The 21,914-nt window shown below is 39.3% G+C and overlaps 1 protein-coding gene across 1 annotated transcript in view; it reads left to right on the forward strand.

The window, feature by feature from the left end:
- The window catches only part of GSG1L (GSG1 like), a 388,597-nt gene extending 368,594 nt beyond the window's left edge, over positions 1-20,003 (forward strand). The window contains exons 6-8 of the mRNA XM_074196007.1: positions 3,920-3,990; positions 16,670-17,643; positions 19,605-20,003. Coding sequence (XP_074052108.1) covers positions 3,920-3,990; positions 16,670-16,692 — 94 coding nt within the window. The 3' untranslated portion in view covers positions 16,693-17,643; positions 19,605-20,003. The remainder of the gene's footprint in view (positions 1-3,919; positions 3,991-16,669; positions 17,644-19,604) is intronic.
- Positions 20,004-21,914: the final 1,911 nt, after the last annotated feature.

The following is a 21,914-nucleotide window of genomic DNA, read 5'->3' on the forward strand; positions in this document are numbered from 1 at the left end:
TTGTTTAAGAGTAAACATATTACCCTCTCCCACAAAATTATAAAACCTCATGTGAAATAAAGTAAAAAAAAGAGAAAAAAATGTATTTCAGTCTGTGTTCTGTTACCATCAGCTCTGTCTCCAGTGGATCACATTCTTTATCATAAGTCCATCAGAGAAGTTACTTCCATAGTTTTCCACAGTTGCTGTTGCTGATTGTAATTCCCTCCATCCATTCCTCCCCACTACCATCTTTTATATTTTCTCTCTCCTTTCACTCTGTCCCTCTTCTAAAATGTGCTATAGGGTAACTGAGTGGCACAGCAGACAGAGCACCGGTCTTGGGGCTAAGAGGCCCCAAGTCCACATACCACCTTAGAGACCCAGCAACCAGCAACCACCCAGCCCCATGGTCCCAGACAGGCCACCCAATCCCAGCACCTTGAAAAAAGTAAAAAAGAAAATGTGTTATATCTGACTATTCTCTCCTATGATCTACCCTCTCCTCTAATACCTACAAGGCCCTCCATCCCCCTTCTTTCCTTTTTTCTCTCTAGATATCTATACCCTATTGAGTGTGTATGCTGTTTCCTCTATGAGCCATTTCTGATAAGAATGAATGTTCCCTCATTCCTCCCCTCACCTTCCCCCCTTCCATATCATTGCAAAAAAAAATCTTTTACATGAAATATCTTAGCCTATTTCACCTCTTCTTTCTCTTACTCCCAGTACATTTCCATTTTAGCCATTCACTCCATTTTTACAATATATCTTCAAATTCAGCTCTCTCCTGTGTTTCATCTATAAAAGCTCCTTCTACCTGCTCTATGAAATGAGAAAATTCATATGGGTATTATCAGTATCATTTTTCCATGAAGGAATAAATGCAGTTCATCATCATTAGGTCCCTCATTATTTACCCTTCTCCACTCTCTAGGCTTCACTTGAGTCCTGTCCTTGAAGGTCAAACTTTCTGATCAGCTGTGGTCATTTCAACAGGAACATTTGAAATTTTCCTGTTTCATTGAAAGCTCATCTTTTCCCCTGGAAGATGTTCAATTTTGCTAGGTAGTTGACTCTTGGTTGCATTCCACACTCTTTTGCCTTTGGAATATTATATTCCAAGTCTTACGAGTCCTTAATATAATTGCTGCTAAGTCCTATGTGATCCTGACTGCAGCTCCACAATATTTGAATTGTGTCCTTCTGGAAGTTTGTAATATTTTCTCTTTCACTTGGTAGTTCTGGAACTTGGCTATAATATTCCTGGATGGTTTTATTTTTGGATCTCTTTCTGGGAGAGATCAGTGGATTTTCTCAGAATATCAAGGCAATTTTCCTATAGGAATTCTTTAAAAATGAGGTCAAGGCTTTTTTCCTGATTGTGACTTTCAGGTATCCCCATGATTTTTAAATTATCTTTTCTGAATCTGTTTTCAGATCAGTTGTTTTTTTCAATGAGAAATTTCACATTTTCTTCTAATTTTTCATTCTTTTGGTTTTGATCTATTTTGTCTTGATTTATCACAAAGTCATCAGCTTCCTTTAGCTCCATTCTACATCTGAAGGATTTGTTTCCCTCAGAGAGCTTTCTTGTCTACTTTTCCATCTGGTCAATTCTGCTTTTTAAAGCATTCTTCTCCTCAATAACTTTTTGAACTGTTTTATCCATTTGACCTAAGCTGGTTTTTAACATGTTATTTTCTTCAGCATTTTTTGGATCTCCTTGACTAAGCTGCTGACTTCATTTTCATGTTTTGCCTGCATCTCTCTCATTTCTTTCCCCAATTTTTCTTCTACTTGATTTTCAAAATCTTTTTTGAGTTCCATCATAGCCTGAGCCCAACTTTTATATTCCTTGGAGTCTTAGATGCAGAAGCTTGGGCTTTCTCATCTTCAGATTGAGTATTTTGATCCTCCATGAGATCACAAACAAAGTAATTGTCAATGGCCCAGTTCCTTTTTTTTCTTTTTACTCATTTCCCCAGCCTGTGCCTGATTTTGGGGTGCTTCCTGAGCTTTTGAGTTTTATTGGGACAGCCCCACAGGCACCTCAGTGTATGAGGCTCTGACTGCTCTTCTGGTATGTGAATGACCACAAGCATACCTGTCTTCCATGGGGCTGGGGGGGGGGGGGTGAGGAGAGAGTCCCTGCTCTATGGGGAGCCTAGACTGTGATCAGGATCTGAATGTGGTTAGAGCTCCAGAGTCCTGTTCCAGGGACAGTCTGAGGGAAGGGACTAACATGGATGTCTCCCTCCACTCCCATGCCTTTGGTGAGCTGAGAACTCAGGTCTCAGCTGCCTGGAGGCCTGCTTCCATTTCCTGGATCTTGGCTGCCAAGGTTGCACTGAGCGAGCATGAAGCCCAAGCCCTCAGTACAGTCATGGCACTCTGAGAAGCCCAAGCCATCAGTGAGGTCACAGCACTCAGTGCAAACCATTCCAGTATCTTTACCAAGAAACCCCAAATGGGATGTCGAAAAATAAAACTAGATTGAACCAATAGAACAGTAAGGGAGAATGTGTAGTTTAGCCTAGGAGCAAAAGGGAGATTGGGTTTTTGAGCAAAGGGGGGGACATGGTCAGATTTAAGGTTTTGGACCATTTTCTTAGTAGCTATGTGGAGAATGTATTAGAAATGGGTCGAGACAGGAAGCAGTGAGACCAATTATAGTGGTTTTTTAAAGTCCAAATGAGAGAGGATGAAGGCCAGGACTAGGGTGGTAGCATGAAGAGGGATTTTTATACAGAAAGAAGACTTGGAACTGATGTCATATAATGACATAGGAGCATGGATTTAAAAGTTGAAGGAACTCCAGAGGAATGTCTAGTCCAACCCCTTCATTTGCAGTTTTTTTCCTACTACTCTCCAAGCCAAGCAATGTTCACTGAGGCATTTAGTCTGATAGCAATGATAGAGTTCCCCTGAATACATGCACCAGGAAGGAGGAGTGAGAAGCATGAGCCCTAACTCTATACTCTTCCAACACACTTCTCCTTCTTCTTCCTCCTTTTCCTCTTCCTTCACAGTTCCCACTGTACTTTTTTGTGCTTTTTTGCTATTACTCCTCACCCAGAATTCCCTTCTATCTCTCCTCTTCTGAACTAAACTCAACTCAAGTCTATTATATATTACAGATAAGATGATTCCCAAGGTTTTTATGAGAACAGTGATTGAGCATGGCCCAGGGCATGCCCAATGGGAGACTAGAAGCAATAGACATTGATAATATCTACATCACATGTTTTCATGAAGGTTTAGCCTGGATTGCTCAGGCAACAAAATTGCTATCAGCTATCACAGGGTGATGAAAGAACAGCTAAATTAATTAATAATTCATTTATATGTACAAATAAAATGCACATATATACATATATATATATATATATATATATATATATATATATACACACACACACACATACATATGTGAATTTTGTTATTCAATTGTTGATGAACCAAAGCATGCCAATACTGCATCCCTGGCAAAGATACAGGTTTGTCATTTCCTTCTCCAGTAGATTAAGGCAAACACAGGTTAAATAACTTGCCCAAGTCACATAGCTAATAAGTGTCTGAGGCTAGATTTGAACTCTGATCTTCTTGACTTTTGGTTCAGTACTCTAACTACTGAGTCATCTAACTTGCTCTATGTAAAATGTATGTTTGTGTGTACAAGATATACATATTTGTATATATACATATTCACCAAGTACTTTGCCTACAATCATTTCAGATAGGCAGTAGTGCAAGTATTATCTGCACTTAGCAGATTAAACAAGGGGTCTCTGTGAACTCCTAGATGGTCCCTGAGATTCCATCTATTTCTGGAGCTATGATCATATGAGATAGAAAGCTGAAGAAGCAGGTTAGGGCCAGTGTAATTGACAAATAGAAGAGCTTATCCATTCACACCAGGTACATTCTTTTTTTTCAGGAATGAGAAGGGGGATGGGACCGAGGATGAAGACTTCCGACTGGACTGCCACCACAGCCGATACCCACATCGTAAGTGATCTCACTTCTAAGGTGTTCTTGTGGGTTGGGAATGTTCCATGGGGACCTGTTGGGAGGGAGGTTCTGATCCCACTGTGTTCAGCCCTAATCAGATGCCCTCTGGACTATTTTGTTTAGTTCTGCTAACTACATTTAAAGAATATTGAGGAGACATTCAGGTGGTTCTGGGGAATAGAACTCCTTGCCTGGAGTCAGGAGATCCTAAGTTTGAATCTAGTCTAACTGTGTGACCTTGGATCAATCACTTAACCTTGATGGCCTCCTCAACCCCTCAAAAAAGAGAATAATATCAAAGAGAATAATATGTTCAAAGAAGGATGATCAAAGTAGTAGAGGGATTAGAAATCATGTCAAATGAAAAGCAGTAAAATAATTGAGACTGTTTATCCTGAAAAAGAAAAAACTGAGAGGAGATCTGAACATTGTCTTCATATATTTTAAGGGGATGTGGAAGAAAGATTAGTCTTTTCCTTCCATACCCCATAGAGTAGATTTAGGAGTATTGGAAAATGAGTGAAGGAAAGGCAAATTTGGATTCAATGTAAAGGAAAAACTGCCCCCCCATAAAACCTCCAAATGAAAGCAGAATTAGGTTCCTGCTTCTGCAGGATTGGGGGCCTGACTTGGCATTTGCCTTGCTCTTCCCCCCTGCCCTTGTGTTCATCCTTGTATGTCTGTCTTCTGTCCATTAGGGTACCACATCTGTCCCTGGACCCTAAGTATTATCCATCCTTTCCTGTGTCTATATCCAACCTTTATGTCTGTCCCTCACACACACACACATACTTCTCAGTTCCAGCCAGACTCCCAAGTAACATCCCCCTCCATGGTTCATCCTCTTGCTCTAATTTTTCCATCCCCAGATCTAAGATGTCTTTAAATCATGTGCTGCTCCCCCATCCACCTGCATGAGACCCCTCTCTGCATCCCTCCATTCTTTCCCCACTTCTGTGGACAAATTTGCATTATCAGTTTACATAGACATCTGACAAATTATCTACATTTATGTAAATATACACATATAAATTATTATATATACATGTTACATATATACCTATATAAAGGAGAACTTTCTACATACATATTTGTTATATATGTATGCATAATATATTATATATGTCTACAAGTATGTTTATGTGTGTAAATATAAATAAGATATATTCTATATATAATACACACACATAAATAATATATATAATTTAAGACCAGAACCCAAGGGTATATTCATACGTATATGGATGTATATTAAATTCATGGTGCTACCTTTTATACCTTCTTTTTATAAAAGCAGTTTGACAGGGACTACAGGGGCTAAACTCTCTAATGGTCTTTGGGTCAAGTGCTGGTCAGTGCTTAAGGACTACAGACTTCATTCCTAGGAAAGTTTCTGGAAGATCTAATTCTAGATCTCCCTATTTGGGTATCTTATCTGCTCTCATAAAATATAGACTGTTAGAGCTTACTATCTTAGAGCAGAAAACACAGAATGTTAGAATTATAAGAAATTTTAGAACATTGAACACCAGCAAATTATACTATATCTCGGAGACTCAGAGAGGATTTGAATCAATCTCTAATATTCTATTTTCTAATATCTGGAGTGGGAGGCATATTAGGAACATAGAATGTTGGGCAATTGTAGGATCACTGCAAGGAAAGACTTCCTAACAATCAGAGCCATCCCAAAGGGAATTGGACTCATGATGAAAGGGTCTCTCCATCACAAGAGGCATTGAAGTTGAGGTTGAATATATCCATACTGTAGAAAGGCAGAGTTGAGACTGATATACATTTCCTATCCTTTTCATTCTTTCTCCCTTTCTTCCTCCTCCCCCACAAAAATACACCTCTAAATGTCAGGCAAAGGCTCCATGATCTACCTTCACTTTTCAGGTTTTTCAATTTCCTTGGGTGGCACTAGCATCTTTCTGATCTCCTAGACTCAGAATCTTGGAATCCAAATCATAGGATCATCTTTGATTATTCCTTCTCCCATCTCCCCCAGCATCCACTTATTTGCCAGGTACTATCAGTTTTATTTCCACAGCTTCTCTTCTGTTTGTCCCCTTCTCTGCATTCACATTGCCATCTGTTTAGTTACTAGACTCCAGTGGTTGTCTTTATCAGATCTTAGCTGTTCTAATAGTCTCTATACCCTCCTAGTGCTCCTTCATATAGCTTCCCATTGTATAGGTCTAACCATGCCATTTCCCTGCCCAAAAACCTTTGTTGGTCACCTATTACTTCTTGAATAATGTATAAACTGTATCAGTTAGTACTAAATTCTTGCCAAAATCTGGCCACCACCTACTTTTCCACCTTATTTCTCTTGGTCACTTTCACATGTTTTATGTGCAATTCTTTATGTTGCAATTCTTGAATATGCTTCCTCATCTATGTGAATTCATACATTTGATTTCCCTGGCCTAGAATAAGCTCCTTTCTCAGCCCTCTTGTCAAAATCCTCCTCTTTTCCTCAAAGTTCAGTTTAACCGCCACTTTATAATGCCCCCAAATAAAAGTGATTTTCTTCTCTTTACATTTTCATAGAACACTTTGTCTAGATTTTTCTCTTACCTCATATTATACTTTTATGTAGGTATATCATTATTGCTATCCCTCCTCCCCATCCGCACCCCCTGCTTACCTTACTTCCCAACTAGGAGCTTGTAATGGGGACTCCTCAAAGGAAGAGATTGTATCATTTTTCATCTTAGCATCACATTACTTATATACATATACTATAAAGTTTGTTGATTATAATTGAATGACCTAGAGTTCAAATGAGCTTGCATTAAAAGATCTCTAAGATCCTTTTCAATTCTAGGATGCTACCATTCAAACATTCAATAACCATCAAGAAGGTACCCAATAGGTTCTGGGCACCACGGAAATAAAAGATTTATATACTTCTTATAGCTACTCTTCTCCACACACATAGGAAATAATTAAGGAATACTCTAATGGGGACAAAAGTACTGGATTGATATTCTGATGACCTGGATTCAGGTCACAGAATTTTAGAGTTGGGAGGGACTTTAGAGACCAGTTAGTGTTCACTTGAACCCAAATAAGAATCTCTTTTTACAATGTTTCCAACAAATGACCCATCTGATCTTTGCTTGAAGACTTGCAATGAGGGAGGTCCCAATGCCTCCTCAAGCAGCCGGTTCCATGTTTGTGTAATTCTAGCTGTTAGGAAACTTTTCAATTTATCTAGTTTAAATCCACCTCATCTCTGGTGGTTCTGCCCTCTGGGACCAAAGGGAACAATCCAATCCTTATCCACAAGATGATCCCTTAAACACTTGATGGAAAGTCTTCTCTTTTTAACTTATCTTCTTCAGTCCCATGATCCTGAAGCACTACAGACTTTTCATTAGTGCTGAAGAAAGAATTGAAAAGGTCATAAAAGAGCCCCCTTTTTGGAGAAAATAAGCCTGGAGCTGGCCCTAAAATGAGGAAAACTCGCCAAAATTTCCTGTCGTTATTGTGCAGAGACTGGCAGGGTAGTTTGTCTTTGGCTGTTTCTTTTCACTAAAATAAGATAGCTTTGAGTTATAACAAAGGAAAAGAGATCTAAGCCTCTTGGAATTGTTTGGATTTTTTTAAAAAATCAGTTTTAAATTTTATTTTTAGCTTCAGTTTAAGAGAATGTTCTAATTTGAACTGATTTGCTATATTATATTTGAGAAATTACTGTATCTTCAGTTTCCTCTCCTGGAAAAGGAGCGTTGAATGTATGGGGCTTCCAGGTCTCTTCCAAATCTGACTTTCTGTATTCCAAGATCTAAATCTCCTATGAACTCTAACACCCATGTCTGTCAGTATCTGTGTCTATGTGGTTGACGTGAATAAAGTACAACATGTAGTCCTCACAACCATTATGGATCCTAATTGATTTATTATTGCAGTTTCTCTCTTCCATTTTGATTTAATTCAACAAGCATTCATTGAGTGCCTATTTTTGCCACTCACAATTTTACGTGCTGGAGATACAAATATAAAAGGGAATTATCCCTTGACTTTTAGTAACATACATTCCTGTCCCTTTCTCACAGCCAATTCTAAATTCACAAGGACAGAACTGTGCTGTTTTTTCTACCTGAAATCAGTCAATGTGCAAGACCTTATAACAGCACACATCTATAACACCCACCCACATATTGATGCAATCACCTCATACTGAAAGATAGTTTCCAGAAAGATACACCTTAATTATAAGTTCATTTTCCCCAGAAACTAGGTTAACTTTATTATAATTTTACATCAAGAAGTCACTCAGATCTTCTAAGTATTCTTAACTAACAAAGGGATCTCTTTCCCCACTGGAATTTGAAGGAAAAAAAGAAGCTCCTTGATCAATATGATGACTGTACATGGTGGGGAGCCTTTGTTTGGAATATATCCACAGGATTTGTAAGCCCATTCATATCCATTAAACCCAAAACCTACCTTCCCAGAGACCACTGCAGGACTTCACTAGAATGCAGACCCAAGTGATACCCTTTGTCATCCTACATCGTACCCAAAAATCCTTCCTCTTCAGATCTTACCATGATTTCCCAATAGTGTAACCTAAGGAATTCTGAGTTTTACCAACAATACCCATTCTACTCCATTGAATATGGATGATTAAGGTTCAATGTTAAAGGATGAATTGATTGCCTTGCTGATATTGGTTGTCTTGGCTGGATGATTGGTATAAATGTTGAGCTCTGAATGCTAGAGATTGGAGCTTCCCCTTTTGTACTAGGTCTATTTTTTTTTAAAAAGACATTTACAGAAAACCTGAGAGCTGATCATACACAGAGAGAGCAGAAGAGATGAGTCAAGTTAGAGGCTTGGAAAGGAGAGAAACCTGGTATTATACACAGATCTATCTTCTCATCCCTACCCCTTTAACCTTGGGACAGAGTTGAGTAGGTCATTCATCCATATAGAAGAGAGGGAATCTCCAAGATGATTCTAGTTGCTGAAGAATTCAGGATTTCAGTCTTGTAATTGTCTGTCTACCATCTCCAAACTTGAGAATTCTAGAAACTAGCATTCTCAGAGGAATAGGGAGGTCTTGGACATTGCTAGTTTCATAAGGAGAATAGGATTATACATCTGACCTCTGAAAGTGGGAAGCAACAAGAGACTGTTATGAAATTGGGGAGCAATAAAACTTGAACTTTGCCTTCTTCTGTTATCATGAGTAATTCAGTTAGTGAAGATTCAATAAGGAAGGGGTTACCTCTCCAAAAATATTGAGTGTTTTTCTTCTCAGGGAATCCAAATTCTTGAAGTAGTACTCAAAGACTTGATGCTTGTATGAATTTCTAAGAAGGTAGGTCTTATAAGAATGTCAAAGAGAGATGCCTCTCTAGAAACACTAAATTTATTTTCCTTCTATTGGGAATTCAAGCCATGGCACAGAGAGGTACTAGGAGAATTGTATAGGATTTGGGGGAGGGAGAAACTCATTGAAAGAGAATTCTAATAATTGTTTTGGAACTACTATGGGTCTTTTTTTTTGTATTTTATGTGGGATGAAATAAAAAGCATAGCAATATGCAATATGACCTGAAATGTTTATATAGAAACTAACCCTTTTGCCTACAAAAGTAAAAGAGACAGAATGAGCCGAAGAATTATGACCTTTTGGAACTGCCCCCCAAGTTGGATTTATTTCACATAAGCCTGTATCCTATTTGATGAGCCAAAGATTATATAGGTTATAAATGAGGTTGTCTTTTGTGAATTTTGGGGGTAGCTTGTATGTCAGGTTGAATTATTCCAATTGTGATAACTTCACAATTGGATATGTTCTAGTAAATGTTTTATTAACCCATTTATATTTCTGTTTGCCTTTGATGGGAGATCAAGCATGGTTAAATAAGGAATTATGTAATATTATAAATGAAGCACCAAAAAGCCAAAAGACTGATTGAGAATTTACTTGAGATTGGGGAAAAAAAGCCCAAAACATGTGCTAATGAATAGTGAATCCAAAGAGTCAAGATTGGGTGATTCCCTAATTCTGCCCAGCTATCCTCTGCCCCGCTTTGTCCTCTTCTTTCTCCATCCTTCCAGTGACTTCATCATCTTCCATGGATTTAATTTTCATCTTCTAGAGGTGATTCCCAGGTCTATGGATCCTATGTCTCCTCTGAGCTTTAGTTCCAGTTTAGTTTAGTGCCTATTGGATATTTTAAACTGTACATTTCAGAGATATCTGAACTCAAAATGTCTAAAATAGAACTTCTCTTTTGCCCAAAATCTGTTCATCTTCCTAACTTCCCTATTTACATTCCACTGTTCTTCCTGTCTCTCAAGTTTGTTCATGATCAAGATATTTTTTTTCATCCTACAATCCAATGACTTGCCAAATCTCACTATTTCTACCCCCTCAACTTATCTTCAACCTGTTTTTTGCCTCTCAAACAGCTACCACCTTAGTTCAGGTGCTATGTCAATTCTTTTTCCCTTCCCTCTTTAGATATGAGACTCCAAGTTAGTGTCTCTACTCCAATCCATCTACCACCCCAATCAAAGTGATTTTTCTTAAATGCAGGTCTAACAATTGTCATTTTAACAATTGCAGTGTAACTGAGTAGGCCTGAATAAACTCCAATGGTTCCCTAATGCCTCAAGGATAAAATATATCATCTTTTGGCCTTTTATCCCTTGAAAGTTTTACCTCAGGAGTGTCTAGGTGGCACAGTGGATAGAACACCAGCCCTGGAGTCAGGAGTACCTGAGTTCAAATCCAACCTCAGACACTTAATAATTACCTAGCTGTGTGGCCTTGGGAAAGTCACTTAACCCTATTTGTCTTAAAAAAACCTTAAAAAAGTCTTACCTCAATCTATTTTTCTAGGTCTTTTTTTTGATACCTTAAGCTCCTTCCTTCACATTTATAGAAGCCAAACTGCTCTCTGTTCCTCACACAGCTCTCCATCTCCTTTCTACTGCTGTCTCTCATGTCTGAAGTTTCCTCCTCCACCTCTATTTCATCAAGTCCCTCTCTTCAAAGAACCAGCTCAAACTCCAACTTAAACCTGAAACCTTTCCTGAAGTTTCAAATTTCTAATAACTTTCTTCCAAACTACTTTAATAACCACTACTATTTATTTTGTATTTATTCCATGAATCTTCTGTTTATACCTATGCATATATGTGTGTGTGTGTGTGTGTGTGTGTGTGTCTCTGTGTGTGTGTGTGTGTGTGTGTGTGTGTATGTGTTCTTTGTCTTTTGTATTTGTATTTTTTCTATTTTGTTTGGCTCAGTGTTTGGCATGTGGATGTTATTTAAATAAGTCCTTATTGGTTTATTGGTTGGTTGACTGGCTCTTTTTCCTTTCTTTATGACTTTTCTTTTGCAGGTTTTTTTGTTGATTTTTCATCCATATCACATACCCTAACTGTGGGAGTAACCCAAGGCTTTATTCTGGGTCATCTTCTATACCACTACATTATTTCAGTGACTTCTGCAGTTCCCTTGGGTTTAATTATAATCTCTATGCAGATGACTTGAAAATCTCTATGTCCACCCAAGTATCTCTCCTGAATGCTAGTGATATGTCTCCAACTATTTATGGAATATTTCAAAGTAGATTTCCCATAGAATTGTCAGACTCTTGTGTAACTTTGGACTCATAGAAATAGACCCATATTTTGTGTGTAGGTATTTATAGAAGTATTTTTTCCCCTTAATGGAGTGAAAGTTCCTTGAGGGCAGGGACTATTTAATTTTTATCTTTGTATCTCCAACAGCTGGTATAGTATCTAGTACATAGGTAGACATTTAACAAATGTCTATTAATTGAATTCCTATATATATTAAATATCAGACTCTTTTCAGAGATGTTTGGCGTAAAAAATTTTTCCTAGAGAAAATACCCCTTTTTATTTCAGCTGCAATGATTTTTATTTAGGCAAAAACATTTCAGTTTTATGTAGTTGAAATTACCCATTTTATCTTGTATGAACTCCTCTAACCCATATTTGGTAAAGTCTTCTCTCCTGAACTATAGCTGTGAAATATATTTCTCTCTATCCTTCTGCACTTTTTAAAATCACATGGCTTATTTATTTAGGAACTTGATGTTATTCTTGGTGTAAAATGCTGGTCTAAACCTATTTTCTTACAGACTGCTTTCCAGTTTTCCCAACAATTCATGTCAAATATAGTATCCTTTCTCAACTGGGGCTTAATTTTAAGATGCTACTAAGTAGCATATAAATTGACAACAATTTATTTCTGATCTAGAAAATGGCGGAACAGGAATGACAGGTAGTTGGGTTTTGCTTTCAGCTACAACTAGAATTTGGAAATGTTTGCAGCTGTCAAGTTAAATGCTTGAAGAAGAGACTTTGATTTTTCCAAGTGTAACTGGGTGGACCTGAGTGAGAAGATGTCATTTCATCAGTTATGAGCAGGGCTTCTTGGATCCAGCTGCAGATTATTCTTTTTCTTCCCCTGGAAAATAACTTGGGAGATTTCAAAGAAGGCTTTTTCAAGGGGACCAGACCAGCTTGAAGTTTTTATTAGATTAAAATCAAATTCAATACATTGTAGATGAAGTTATCTACTTTATTAAAATGGAAACACTGTATTTCTGCATCAGATGTAGATAACAATCTTGAAGGATAGGTAACTTCATCCTTCACACAGGCACCAGAATTCTCAACACAGAGGGACAGGAAAGTTGAATTAAGAAAATACCTCAGGCTCATGTAAAGTGTCGCTATTTCGTTCCCTTTTATATTTTCCCTAGAAGTAAATCTACATACCTTGGATCAATAGCAATTGACAATGCAGTAGGGTAGGTGAACTCAATTTGATCATAGGTGCTGGAAATATGGAAATTTCAGGTATGGAAAGATGTGTAATATACTCAAAGAACAAACTACCTGATAAAGGAAAAGATTAGATTTTGCCCCAAAACCTTCAAATCTACTGGGTATGTGAAGCCCCAATTCAGACTTAAACAGAAAAGAAGGAAAAGAAGGGAAGAAGGACTAATTATTTATTAAGTGCTCATATTCAAATGGTGGAAGCATCATTTACAGTAAGTGTCAACTACAAACCCAGTGTAAGGTCAATGGTTCTTAGGGTGTAGTGACAAGTCAAATCTTAATAATGCCTCTTCTATATTTATATTTCCCTCTAAAAAACCTATTTCTGATATTGAGCCATTTGGTATTGTCAAGGTCTTGGCAGTCAAGAATTTCTTTTTCTTTATTTTCAGAAGTTGAGACTCCTATTGAATCAGGTTTTCTTCATAAGGATTGCCCCCATAGCACTGTGGCTGTGGGGGTCAGGTTATGAACAGTGTCAGTGGTCTGCTGAGTGCTGCTGCTCCTGGGGCTCTTGAATACAGGGCCCTGGGTGGTCTACATCTGAGCCTGAAGAGAGATGGTAGCTGTAGTGGCTTTCTTCTTTTATGAGAATACCATAAAATCTTGGAGGAGGAGGTAGGAAGTAGAAGTTAGTGATTATTTTTCCAAAGAAATGAATGGTTCAGGGTAGGAGAAAGAGCACTCAAGTCAGAGTAGAAAATCTTGGATTTTCTGGGCTTCAATCTCATCTGTAAAATGAGAGGTAACAGTCTATAATCTGTGAACCTAATTCTGAGATAGCTAGAGGACAGGGTCAAATGAGGAGATCTGGACATCAGTGCCCTGGCCAAGGTCTGATTAAGTCACTTAAGAGTTTTCAGTACAATTTGTTTTGGGCTGTGGTTGTTATATTGCCATCTCCTCTAGGAAAACTATTTCCTCTTTACTTCTCCATAGGTTCATAGAACCCAAAAGCTGGAAGGGGCTTTAGAGCAGGAATTCTGGCAGAAGTCTTAGAACATAGAACATAGAACATTAGAGTTAGAAGAAACTTTAAGATATAAAATGCCAGAAGTGGAAAAGTTCTTAGAAATAGTTCAAGACTCCCCAGGTTACTAGAATGTTTGTGCTGAAAGGGACCTTAGAAATCATCAAGTCTCAATGCTCTCATTTTTCAGATAGACCTGAAAAGGAAGGTTATTTGCCCAGAGTGGCACACTGAGTTGGTTCTGATACTTTATTAGCAGAATTACTTACAGTTTAGTGCTTCACCTTTCTGAAATTCAGTGTCCTCCTCTGTAAAATCAACTAAATATACTTCCATTTTCTACCATCCTAAGGCAAGTATAAGAAAAGTACCTTATTAACTTCAAAAATGTTTTGAAATGTAAGTTATCACTATCATTTTCTTTCTTTTTTTTTAGTTTTTGCAAGGCAAACGGGGTTAAATGGCTTGCCCAAGGCCACACAGCTAGGTAATTATTAAGTGTCTGAGACCGGATTTGAACCCAGGTACTCCTGACTCCAAGGCCAGTGCTTTATCCACTACGCCACCTAGCTGCCCCATCACTATCATTTTCAAAGGCTACACAGTCATACACATATATAGTTAAATAATATGAATGGGGATTGTATAATTATTTTGATGAGTGGTTTCAGTCATATCCTATTCTTCTTTGCCCCATTTGGTATTGCAAAGATACTGGAGAACTCCAAATCATTTTACAAATGAGAAAACTAAGGTAAAACAGGGTTAAGGGATTTTTCCAGTCATACAACTAGCAAGAGGCCAGATTTTAAACTCAAGAAAACAAGTCTTACTGACTCAAACCTAATCTAATATGATTATAACCAATGGTGGAAATAACTGAACAAAGAATCCTTCCAGTCTCTGTTTGAAGGGGTTCTTGTGCTCCCAACCTTCAGGAATATCTCCTTGGTACATATTTGCCCACTTTTTCCACATCCTCTCTGAAGCAGATCCATACTTTATTGCCTTTAAAATCAGCAGGACCCAACCAAGGCTGTTGTCAGCTCCCCAGTGATGCAGAGGTAGAGTGGAGATTGGCCCTACAGAGTCTGATGTTTCCAAGTGAATCTACACTTGAGCTTCTCTACAGGAAATTTGCAGATAAATCTAAACCCTATTTTGCCATTGAGCATTGTGACTTATCTAATGACAGTCAATTGCATGCCTATTTACTTCTAGGTACAGTACAGTTAATATCAGTTCTCCTTGGATTTTGTTCAACATTTTCACTTTTAAGTTCTTTATAACCTTTTCTTGCCAACTACTCTACTCAATCAGAATCATTCTTATTTTATGAATAAGGCTGCTAAGATACATAATATCCTTTGAGGCCTCAGCACAAATTCCATGTCTCCCTTAAGCTTTTAAAATTTTTGTTCATTCCCATCATCTCATTGATCATGACCAACTACCAGGATGTCACATAGCACTTTCTAACATATTGACCATGTATGATTGTGGATTTTAGTTATGTGTTTCAATCTTCTTATTTACTAGATTAGAAATTTCTTGAAGATGAGGACTGTCTTATCTAAGCACTGTGTCCCTCCCACATCTCATACAGTGCTGGGCAATCAGTGCTTCCCAAATGTTGGAATGAATGAATGCATGAATGAATGAATATGACCTCTCCCCACTCAGATCTATGCTCAAACAACTTGAATTTTGTTCACAGGTTGCTTAATTGTTTCACCCATATGTGGCTCAGCTCCTTGTTATCATTCTCAATCAACCTGCATTGATCCCTTTCTATATTTAGGACACTGTTCTAGGCAGTAGAGATCAAAAGAAGTGCCCTGAGAGGGCTCTGGATTTCAAGGATTCATTGAGATCATTTCTGTAAAGTGCATAATGTAGTGCTCAGAATTTTGGAAGCACCATATAAATGTTTATTGTCTTCCCTGTTCTCTTTAAGGGGTTCAAAGCCTCGAAGAAGACAGGTGCCACACATCCACTAGTATTCCAGGTGCTGTGTCTTTCTTGGTGTGAATACTCCTTCTACTAGACAGACACACAAGACCAACCTTCATAATTGACTGAAAACCAGTACCAGGATACTCTTGTGGCCAACTCTCTGATGATCATGGACTTCTCCTAGCTTAACCATAATGGTCTTCAGACAATAGACATAGTCCAGTTGTTCAGCCTGCTCTTGAAACTTTTCCAGCTTAGAGAAAACTTCTAGCACCAATTCAGCACAGGTATATCTTTTAAGGACTCAGGGTCACATCTATATCCCTATAATGGGACTTCAGAGGACAGAAGGACAGAAGCAGATAAATAATTCATGTGATAGATGGCAAATAAGTGGTGGCTCTGTCACTTTGTTTCTCTGAGCCTCAGTTTTCTCATCTATAAAAAGGCATAATAATATTTCCCTTCTGATCTTATAGAGTTATTGTGAGAAAAGAATTTTTCAAACATTTATTATTACAGAAAATCAGTGGTACAAGATTCAAGGGAAGGAAGAATGATTGAGTCCTGGAGCTGGAATCTCGCCAAAGACTTGTTAAGTGATATGTCACTTTATCTCTTTGTGTCTCAGTTTCCTCATTTGTAGAATGGGGATAATAATCCTTGCCCTGCATCTTCCATAAGGGGTGTGTGTGTGTGTGTGTGTGTGTGTGTGTGTGTGTGTGTGTGTGTTGGGATGGGGACATCAAAGATGTAATGAATGAGAAAGTACATTGTAGACAATAAAATGTGATTCAGATGTGTGCTATTACTATTCCTGTGACTATCATGTTATTGCACTCCCCTCTAGGAGATGGGAAATCAACAGCTAATTATGTTTGCTTCTGTCTTTCTCAGGACTGCAGAATACCCACCTCTAAATGACACAAAATCCAAGAAAACTTGGCTCTATGGCCCCAACAATTATTCCATCAGACAGAGACCTCTCTTCGCCATTCCTTCAGGACCCAGCTGAAAGAGCTCTGTAGAGCAGAGCTAAGTGTCATTAGAAGACTTCTGTATTGTGAGATCTTTCCCTTTGTCCTCCCACCCTGTACTGCAAGATGGCAGAAGCCCAGGCCCAGCAGCATCTGACTACTCCAACTAAGCCCTCCCAGGATTCCATGGAGTATCCAGTCCCATCTCCTTGAGTTTTAAACTTGTGCCCGGCCCAGCCAAACACAGGATGAGCATAGATTCCAGCCCAAATAACCCAAGGCCTTACCTGACAATCAGCCCAACCAACCAGAGGCTCTGCCTTGGCTACAGAGTGACCAATCCCAGGCCTTTTCCTGAGGTCCCACAGTTCAGTGGGGAAACAACCTGGCCCAGCTTAAACTGAGATCTGAGGAAACATTGGATTCTGTGATCCCAAGAGTCATTTGGATCCATGACCTGGCCTCCAGCTCGGTTTTCTCAAGATGTAGCTCAGCCTCTGAGACCATCACTCAACATGGGGTAATAATGGAAAGATTGCTGGTTATGGAGTCCAACTGCATGAGATCAAATGCCAGTTCTGCTATTTATTGCCTGTGTGACTTTGGGCAAGTCACTTCTTCTCTAAACCTCAGTTCCCTCATCCATACAGCAAGAGGTTTAGATTATACCATCTCTAAGGTCCCTTCCAGTTTTACAACCTATGATCCTTTTCTCCATCAGAGCCACACCCCAATGCTTTTAGTCATTGGGTGATTTCGTGGAGCAAAAGCACAAGGACCAAAGAGAAAAGCCCCCCCAGAGACAATCCCTGTGAGCCAAGATGGTCCCTTCTGAAGCAGAACTGGCTGACACAGAAGCAGAGGAAGCAGGAAAGAGACTGGAGGGTGCAAGAGGTAGGTGGGAAAGAGAAGACCCCAACTGATTTCTGCCATAATCCCAAAGGGCAGGGACTGTCTTTTGCCTCTCTTTATATGCCCAGCTCTTAGCACAGTGCTAGGCATGCAGTAGGGACTTAATAAATGTTTATCAAATGACTACATCTCTGAATTTATGGGGATTTATGGAATTCATGGGTATAAATGGCAGCTCAAGGCAAAGAGCAGCTTACAAGTGAAGCTCTCCAAGGTGCTGGCTCTTTAGGGGTTTTGGAATTGAAAGGTTCTTTAGAACTAAACTGGCCCAACTCCCTTCTTTTACATAAGGAGAGACAGAGATAGATAAAGAGAGGTGTAGAGAAGACAAGGAGTTTGCCTAAAGTTGCATTAATGGTAAATAGAGGAGTTCAAGTTGGAATCCATGATCCTCAGATTGTAAATTCAATGTTCCTTGTCATCAAGCTCTTTATCACTCAAAGGATCTAACAGAGGACAGAAGGACCATGTGCCTGTCAGAGCTATTGTAACAGGAGCCTCCTGCATTGTGTGGGTGACTGGATTAGAGGAATGAGGGAAGATGGAAGGATGAAGGGAGGGAAGAAAGGAAGAAGGGAGGATGAAAGAAAGGGGGAGGGAAAGAAAAGGAGGAGGGAGTAAAAGAGGAAAGGAAAAGCAATGAAGGAAGAAATTCTGGAGGGAGGGAAGGAAGAAAATAGGGAGGGAGGCAAAGAGGGAAGGGGGAAGGAAGCAAAAGGGAGGGAGGGAGGAAGGGAAAGAAGAAGCAAAGAAAGGAGGGAGGGAAGAGGCTAGAAAGGAAGAAAAAGGAAAGATTAAATGGTTTCTAAGACCCTTTCCAACTGTGGATTTCCATGGTTATTGAGTAAGAAATTATCTGCAGCTGAGAACAGCACGAAGGCCCAACTCTTACTCTATCAGTCAACAAAAAATCCTTAATGAGCACAATCTCCATGCCTTAGTCCTGTGTTAGGGTCTGCCTTAAAGATTAGAAAGGCACAAAATTAAACAATATCTCTGCCCCCAGAAGTTCTGACATTCTAGCTGGGGAGGCACCTTAACTGGGTCAGAGAATAATGGAAAGCAGTAAAGTAAGTACATGATTCACAGGCACAGAAGGTAGGATCAATGTTATTAGGAAGTAGTCAGTATGGACCTGAGGAGGTAGTGGAGTGGAGGAGGTAGACTTTGAAGGTCAGATAAATTTGAGATAGACTAGCTAGTATATATGACACTTTAAAGTTTATAACAAACATCTCATTTGAGCCTTGCCACAACTCGCTGTTTTACAATTACCATTTTACAGTTGAGGAAACTGAGGCCAAGAGGTCAAGTGACTTGTCCAGGGTCACACAACTTCAAAGCTTATGACTCTAGATGAAATGCTCTATCTCTTATACCGCCCAGCTGCCACCTAGCATCTAGAGCTGGGAGAGACTTTAGGAATAATTTTACAGAGAAGGAAATTGAGACCTACAGAGGACATGAGAAGCACAGTATGAGTGAAGGTGGGATATGGAAGAGAAAACAAAAAGGAAACAGCCTGAATAGATGGATCCCTGCAAGTCATATATTAGTTTTAAAATGCTGTATTACCTGGTTTATTGATTTTTATCTATTTTGTTAAATATTTCCTGATTTCACTTTAATCTGGTTCAGGCTACACTTAATAGGGTTGTGAGCCATTTGTTCCCCCCTTCCAGCAAGAGTATTATTCCAGGATCCACAACCCTGATCTGACCCTGAGAACAGATACTACCCCAATGTTGATAGGCCTGACCAATTACTCTACCAGCTCCTCTTAAGGTCTCCTGAAAGCAAGTGGTCTTCTTTGAGTATCTGCTCACCCCTTTTCCTGTTCCCATCAGTGAGGAAGAGAGGAGGAGACTGAGGCACAGTTATGGATCTGGAGTATGGAGGAACCTAATATAAGGATATACTGACCGTGTTGTTTTTCAATGTAGGATGCTGGTCTTTGAGGATCACTTCCAAGCCTTGGACCAGGAAGAGAAAGAGGAGATACAAAAGGAGAAGCAGAGTCTTGAAGAAGAAGAGTTTCATCAGGCCTGTTGCCCCCAGAGGTGCTATATCGATAGTAGAACTCCAGGCAATGAGGACCTCTCCAGCCAGGAAGCACCCTCAGTCCTTGCCCCAACTCTTTGGGAATCCCTCCCTGTGGCTCCATCTGGGGCAATCAGCCTACCACACCAGCTTCTAGCACCGAAGGGACCCCCAGCTGTAAGCTGTGATTGCCCAAGAAACTCCTCTCTGGTCTTGGGGTCTGGCTCTGAGGAAAGGGATGCTCCTGCACCTGGAAATGACCCTAGAGAGACCCCAGTCATCTGCTCTTCCTGTGGACAATGGGGCACAATTGTCATTTTTTTTCCTTTTCTAAAAATAGAGAGTTCTTTATCAGATTCATTTCATTTGTATATGTTTAATACTGGTTTTGTAAGCGCCAGCTTTCATCCCTTTCTGGGGTTTTATTCCTGGGGAATGATCATTTTAAATGGGGATTTTATTCCTGGGTAAGCATTACTGGAAAGAATCAAGTAGTTCTTTCAGTCTGTAGGGAATGTCTCCAGTCACCCTCCTCCAAACATTGTCAACCCAATCTTCAGAGGCCCCTGAGGATATTGGCCTTCCCTATCCCCTGGGAAACCAGATTCTCACCACCAGATGGGCTATTACTCCTCACCCTCATTCAATCCAAATCAGTTTAAAAGGCAGAGCCCAGCGAGGACCCTACTAGGAGGTCTAGAGACATTAGTGTCAAAAGTATCAGATTCAGTATCAGGGGACTTGGGTCATAGTTCTATGACTCTCTTTCTGTGTGACTTTAAGCCCCCATTTTACAGGTGAAGAAACTGAGACCCAGGAAAGAAAAGTGACTTGCCCAGTCACACAACTAATCTATAGAAGTACCAGAATAGACCTGGAGGTTTCAATATGCCCCAGTGGAGAGAGTACCCACATCAACAAAGTCCCAGAATTTTGAAGTTGAAGTAAATAATAGCAATAAAATATTGAAAACAACAACAATAAAATATCATTATTCACTTCAACTTCAATTGCATTGTATTATATAAACATATTATGGCATAGTATAATATAAATATATTGTATATAATATGGCATATCAGTAATCTGTGGTATTATTGTTCTATTATGTGCTATTGATGCAATGAAAAATGACAGAGGACCTGGGTTCAAATCCTCCTTCTGCTTTTTATGACCTGTGTGACTTTGGGTAACTTTGCTGGACTTCAGTTTTTTCCATATGTAAAATGTCAAGATTGGATAACCTCTGAAGTTCCATACATCTCGTATTAGGCAGTGTGGTGTAGTCACTAGGTAGGCTCTCTAGGATCTAAGAAGGCCTGGGTTTAAGTCCAGTCTCTGACACATACTGTAGTGATCCTGGACAAGTTACTTATCTCTCAATGCTCTAGGCAACTCTCTAGAACAGAAAGTTGCAGAGAAGTTACCAATCTGCATTAGTAGACTGAGTTTTCGCATCTGGGAGCTTCCTACATTGATGAAATCCTAGGTCCATTCCTAGTCTGTATTTTATTTATATGATAGGCGTTGGCCCTATATGGCCTCTTACCTCTTATAACAATATTATTGTTATTATAATTTTTTCTTTATCTTTCATTCAGATTTTTCTTATTTACATTGATTTTTAAGACCTGAGACTTTATCATTGTAAGATCTTCCTTCTACTGATGCAGACTGAAACTCCTCTGTGCCTTGGTAGATAAGCTTTAAGAATTATTGGGGCTGAAAAATTTCATCACCCTTAGTCCAAGCTGGTGATGAGACTCCCTGAATTTAGCCAGACATGTCCTCAGACAAACTTCTAGATGAATCTATCCCCTGGCTGCTACTCAGAGCTTTCTCAGGCCACGATCATCCTTGACTGGAACTGCCTTTGAGGACCCAGAGCTGCCTCCACACCATCATGACATATGGAAAGTTCATTGATTGAATGACTTTAAAGGATTTATATTCATCACTACCTGAACCCTCTTAGGTCCATTTTAGTGGAATAGAAAGTAGGTGGGTATTTGTATGCATCATCCTGGGAAGGATCTGTAATCAGGGGACTGGGGATCTCAGTGACAAACGTAAGGAATCCTCTGGGACTCAGGAAAGGACCCTGGTGGTCTTGGGAGTCCCCAAGGGACTCCACACCAATCCCAGGACTAATCAGAAAGTTAATGAAGCTGCATTGCGATCATGTTCCCTTGAGGGATCTGCCTTTCTCCTCC

This window comes from Macrotis lagotis, chromosome 8 (assembly GCF_037893015.1).
Source record: "Macrotis lagotis isolate mMagLag1 chromosome 8, bilby.v1.9.chrom.fasta, whole genome shotgun sequence".
Classification (NCBI taxonomy): Eukaryota; Metazoa; Chordata; class Mammalia; order Peramelemorphia; family Peramelidae; genus Macrotis; species Macrotis lagotis.